General features: G+C 33.2%; 1 protein-coding gene across 1 annotated transcript; it reads left to right on the top strand.

Moving 5' to 3' along the window:
* The first annotated feature begins 421 nt into the window (after window positions 1-421).
* On the top strand, window positions 422-5,285 carry LOC127845853 (toll-like receptor 4). Its single transcript, XM_052377021.1, has one exon. The coding sequence runs from the start codon at window positions 519-521 to the stop codon at window positions 3,129-3,131; it is 2,613 nt and encodes an 870-aa protein (XP_052232981.1). The 5' UTR covers window positions 422-518; the 3' UTR covers window positions 3,132-5,285.
* Window positions 5,286-6,424: the final 1,139 nt, after the last annotated feature.

Here is a 6,424-nt window from a genome sequence, read left to right as displayed (position 1 = left end):
TGTTTTAATATTTAATAAACCATGTTGTAAACTATCAATATGCATTCAAAACAGTTAATAAACCATTTTGTTAACTGCCCATACGCATTCAACAATACAGTGGTTGTGCTTACTAAATTGTCTAACTTCTATTTCATATTCTATCTTACTTCCCATTTCAACTGACCAATTATTACACAATAAAAAATGCTCATTTCTCTTATAAAAAGTCACGTTGTATAGATCAGTATCCCACATTTAATATAAAACAATGTTTTAAAACAATATCTGCTGTCATGTGACATGTGCAATGTAAATCATCATGTGAGTACTCAAGCGGTATGGACGCACTTCGTTAAGCGAAAGAGCAGTAACATTGATAACAGGAAGAAAATAGAACACATGCAATTAAGCAATCTATTGTTTAAATGCTAAAATGTTTTGTAGCATGATTCACTTCGTCATGATGTTTCATTCATTAGCTATCTCCGAACATTTAATTAAATTTGCTAATACAGTCTGTTGTTAACCAGTCAAATATGGAAATAATTTTCATAGCGATCGAGTGTTTTATATTATTTGGAATATATGAAGCAGTATCTGAAACTTATGGATGCGGGCCACGTTATAAATGTGAATGCTTTACGGATAAACGAAGCTCGGCTATGGATTGTGAAGGGAAACATATTTCGAAAATCGCAGAAATATGTTCTGTTCTAGGAAATAATACTATGGAGACAAGGGTCACACTGAGAGCTGGTAGAAATAATTTCGGAAATTTTAACGCCACAGAACTTGAAGGATGTGAACATTTGAATGAACTTAACGTACATTTTAATCAAATAAGCGAATTCAGAAAAGACACTTTTATAAATTTCACCAACTTGAAGGTTCTGGATTTATCCAGAAATAATCTCATGGTCTTCAAAAGTGGCTGGTCATCGGAATTTATGCCACTGTCTATAACTACTCTAATCCTAAATGGATGTCCTGTGGATACAGCTGCTATACGGAACTATCCAAAGCTTTCACACCTAAGAAAACTACAAATGCTAAGAATTGATGGGTTGAGAGACAACTTTGACATTGGGAAACACACCAATATGCTGCAAGAGCTAAGTTTGTCAGGGTTGTATTCCTACAGTCATTGTAGCATACCCCATATTTCAAACTGGACCTTTAAGCAGTTGGTATCAGTCGTGAAACTAAACATTTCAGCTTGCAACGTTAGGAGTATTTCAGCTGGGGCTTTTGAACATCTTAAACATCTGCAAATATTAGATCTGTCATATAATCGAAAGCTTGGCTTCAGATCAATGGAAAATATATCCTACGGACTTCAATTTACTGATATTCGTAGTGTATATATGTCATACATACATACCACGTTTGGACTGGGAACAAGTCTATTAAAACAAGATCTCTGTTACATTTGGAACACAAGTATAGAAGAAATGTTTATCGCAGGCAATAGACTGATGTCATTCGAGACAAATGCCCTAATTTTGCTTCCTGACTCGTTAACTACCATGGATGTGTCCGACAATGGCCTAGTATTTTTACCGTACTTGTTACAGACTTCATGCATGAAAAACGTTCGAAAAATGTTTGGCGCTTTGCAGCACTCCTCTCACTACCCGTCCAGATATATTGTTGAAGACACTGACGACGGAAGACAAGGATGTGAGGAGAGGGCTTTTTCTAGTTGTCCTTATATGCATGAAGCATTTCTGATGAAAATAGCGGCGAATAAAAGGCCATGTAATTATATACAACCAAATCTGAGGAACATATCTCTTGAAACTGATCTTCCAAAACATCTAGAATTTGTTGATTTTCATGAGAGCAATTTGATTTACAAAGTACAGATAAATTTTAATATCACACCCCATGAGAATGCACTCAAGCATATTGATTTGTCAAATAACGTTTTCAACATATTCACTGGTGAATATGGACCATTTCCGAATATTGAAGTGATTAATGTATCCCGTTGTTACATGGTGCAAATCGGAGAAAAGTCATTGAACTATCCTTCTTTGAAAATCCTACGACTAGACAATAACTACCTAGGGGACCAATTAGCGGACAGTATGAGATCAAATATTTTTGAATGTTTAACATCATTAAAATGTCTTAATTTATCGTCAAACGGCATCACGATATTGCATAGATCGACCTTTGCCCCTCTGACAAATTTAACAGATCTAGATCTTAACTGCAACAACATAGGAAATCTGGATATTATGCTGCCTTCTTTATCAAATTTGTTACACATAGATCTACACGTTAATTCCCTTCACGCTCTCGCAAGAAATATGCGGGCAGGTTTAGAGCTGAATGCTAGGAAATTAAATTCTACTTTCGAAATTGACCTTCGAAACAACTCGCTAGATTATTCGTGTGAAAATCAAGACTTTCTAAACTGGCTATATGAACATCAGAGCAACATGAAAACGTTTGAGTTGTATGTTTTCCGATTGTCAGATGGAAGGATCATGGGCGCCACATGGTTCCAAAAAGAAATAAGCCATTTAGAAGGTACCTGTAGATCTTACACGCTTCTGATCGTCCTTTGCTGTATCGGCATATCTTCAGCACTGGCCACAGTTGTGGGAGGCGTTATATACCGACATCGCTGGAAACTCCGATACCTGCTTTTTATGTCTAGGAAGAGGTTCTTCGGTTACCGTAGATTACCGGACTACACGCTTATAGAAAACTACAGATTTGATGCGTTTATTTCATACGCAGAAGATCATTTCAGATTTATTTTAGATGAAGTTATTCCAAGACTTGAGGCGGAAAACGTTTCTTTGTGTCTGCATCAGCGAGACTTTCTGCCAGGTAACGCAATTTCGGACAACATTATCCATGCCATCCAGAGCAGCAGAAAGACCATTGTCATCCTGTCAGAGGCGTTTCTAAGGAGCAAATGGTGCATGTATGAATTCAACATGGCGCGAATGGAGAGCATGTACTCAAGGGAAGACCAGGTGTGTCTAGTTATTGTTATGCTTGAACCCGTTCCTAACAACAAGATGCCTTTAGAAATGCTTCGATGGGTTCAGGAAAACAGTTATATCGAATATACGCATGAACCAGACGGTAATAGAATGTTTTGGGAAAACATAGTGTTGGCAATTAAGTAAAAATGTAAACGGCCGAGAATAAATGTACATGGTTAAGTAATTAAGTTGAAAATACAACTTCGACGGGAAAATGTTAATAAACGCATAGAACATAATTCAAGCTGGTGTTATCCATTCCATGATGTTATTTTGGATCAATGAAATCAATTTCAACTTGCAAAAATAAAGTATTTGCTTTTTAAATTACTTTTAGTACAGGTACAATGTTGGACTGCGCATTTTTTTTCAGCAAAAATTAAAATAAAAAGAATGTGTGTATTATTATTCCATGAATAACGTAATGTGTGGATATTTTTGTGTGATTGAAATTGTGATGATGTGGTGTAAGACTGTTTTCACATGTATATGTTTTGTAAATAAATCTAAGTTAAGTTTAAAGTTTTGGCCCTAAAGCGGGTAAAACTCTCAACGGTATGCCATAAAAAGAATCGCATTATGATGATACGTTTGATCTTTAATATATAATATATAATATTTATTTGTATATTAAGATTAAGATAAAGCCTCATGATTTGGCAGAACGAAATGTGAATCCGTATTTTGACAAACGAGTAATGCGTAAAGGTTTTTTGGCTAGAGATTGATCACTCGGTAAATTGTTAGTTTGTACCAAAATAATAAGTGAATGTATCTGTGTTTGCCATGATGTTTAAAACAAATCATACATATACATATGATGAGCGTTTTGAAGCGACCCAACTCTTGTATGTGCATGCAAGCTAATATTATTTACGTACTTTTTGTCTGATTACTAATCTTGTGTGTAGGAAAATATATATTTTTCTGGTGGAACTGGAGTTTCACGTTGGCAATAGCAGTATGTCCAATTGTGTACTTAACGATTAATTTTTGTTGACAAATACTATGTTTTATTTCAAGTTTCAACTTAAAATATTTAATTTAATTAAACAACGCACTATTGACTCTTGAAACTAAATTGTGCAAAACACCAATAGCCTAGGTTAAAAAGTGTCCACACGTACATCGTATTGTTTATTATACCAACATTGTCAAACTGTAATAAACAACACATATAAAGTTGTTCGGAAATCTGTTTGGGACTCACAACCTACTAGCGGGCAGTTGTAAATGGGTGGCCACAATCTGTTACAAAACGAGGCCTTTCAAAAATATAAAGGAGGCTTTTATATCATATTCAAGCCTGCATAGAAAAACACAAAGACTTCACTTGACTTTGTCATATATCCACATATGTTGGTAATGGGCAAATTTAAGTAAATAAAACTTATTTCCATGATGAATTTTGCTTAGTAATATACATTAAAGTACTGTCGTTGTTGGCTAGACTATTTTATTATATTAAAGTTATCATCGACGTTTCTTATAATGAATTGTTTAAAAGCCCACCAGTCCGAAAAAAACAACACATTGTCAGAATTTTAATATAACTCATTGAATTAAGTGTATTAAGTTCTTACAAACGATTATTTAAATAATTCCTGGAATTATGTAATTATGTTTGGCAATGTTTTTCATCAGGCTTATTTTTTTGATGGATTAAACATTACTCACAACATTATTTTTTTACTTAAATCATATTGTGCTGACATTTAAGATTTTTAACGGGAGATGTTTCTATTGAACAGAATAATCCGTTTAATATGAAAAAGACAAAACTATTTAATTTGGGCAACGTGTATTCAGCAGTCCATTTGAGGTTGTTAAAACTCACCTTTCTATCCCGTGGCAGTATTGATTGTACATTTCATATGGACTGTGATCTCCTCTGTTTGTATTTAAGTCAGTAAGATCTGTCATATTTTCTTTTCGTTGGAATATATCAACATGTGACGTTAAACCGAAATCATGTTTTCCTTTCTCTTTTAGAAGGGGCTTTGCTTATGCATTCATGTTAAAATAATCAGATGATAAAATTCACGTTTTAGATGTTCTAGTTAAATCTTCGGACGCTTGTACGACCATTGTTCCTGTTTTAGACAACATGGAGATTGTGGAACATTTATAATAATATGCTGAAATTTGCATTTATGTAAATAATTCTAATTCACGAGATAAGATGTAATGTAAAGGCTGTAGGTAAGATCAGGGATGTTATTGTGTTTTATATGATAAGCATTTCTAGATATTATTTGTCTCTGTAACTTTAGCTTGCACGATATATACTTCTTCAGTTAATGAATCTCTTTTTATTGATATTATGTATTGTCTTTCTTGTATTGTGTTTTTTGCATTATGTTGGCTTTTGAACGCATATATTTAAAACTTATTGCATTTTAATTATATGCCTTATAAATGGCGCAATCATATTTTGAATTTGTAATTCAATAATGATATTATTTGAATTTGATTCGCTGTGTAACAATAACAATACATTTTAACTATTATTGGATGTTTTATTTATTAAAGTTAACACAGTGTAAAAGTTTTCACACAGCAAAACTGAAGGAAACAAATTGGCTAATTTAAATAGTGAAACAAAATATTATTTGTACGCAATTTGTTCTTATTTAAGTTTTTACCATACCCTTCTTAAAATATAATCTTTTTCGAAAATAACTTGTCCTTTAAAGTGATTTGCTGATTTGTAAACTCGTGCCCACGGGTTTTCAAATTTATTTCATACATGTTTTTCTAAGCGTTACGAAATGAATATCGCAGCCCCGCCCTTTTAAATAGAAGTACTTGTGTGCAAATCTTTAAATATAATCTGTCATTATAAACTTATGAGAACTGATAATTTGATATTGCTTTTTAATTTGCGTTGTGTCTTTATTCAGCTAAATGTAGAGTTTAATTAAAAAAAAAATATATAAACATAAATATCTCTTATTTCCATTGTGGTCCTTGCTGTTGGTGGCACGACATAGAGAGGCACTAGTAATAAATGAATACTAAATACTATGTTAATCATAATAAATATAATACTGAGATTCGGATCAATGAGCACAAATGTATCAATTATGATCGTCATATCACAGATTAAATTTGGATGGATTAAAAATTAAAAGGGTACTACAACAAACAAAAATTAAAAAGTCACATTAAGTATGCATGTATTATCAATCCGAAATGACATTGGGTAAAGGAAAATGTAAACATTTAACAGCATACAGAGGTGGTAATCACATGACAGTCAAGATGGCGACGTCCATACCGAGACAGTTATCTTTCGCCGCATTATACCCTTTATTAATTCTGTTTATTTTTTAAATGACGCTCAATTTCCAGCCATATCAGTAAAAAGGTGATTAAAACGTTTATTTCGTATTTAAATTCGCTTTATATCTCGACTTTAAACCACGCAAATTTTC

This window comes from Dreissena polymorpha, chromosome 9, assembly GCF_020536995.1.
Source record: "Dreissena polymorpha isolate Duluth1 chromosome 9, UMN_Dpol_1.0, whole genome shotgun sequence".
NCBI classification, from domain to species: Eukaryota; Metazoa; Mollusca; class Bivalvia; order Myida; family Dreissenidae; genus Dreissena; species Dreissena polymorpha.
The sequence above is the reverse complement of the archived record's forward strand: the minus strand, read 5'-3'. Positions and strand labels throughout refer to the sequence as shown.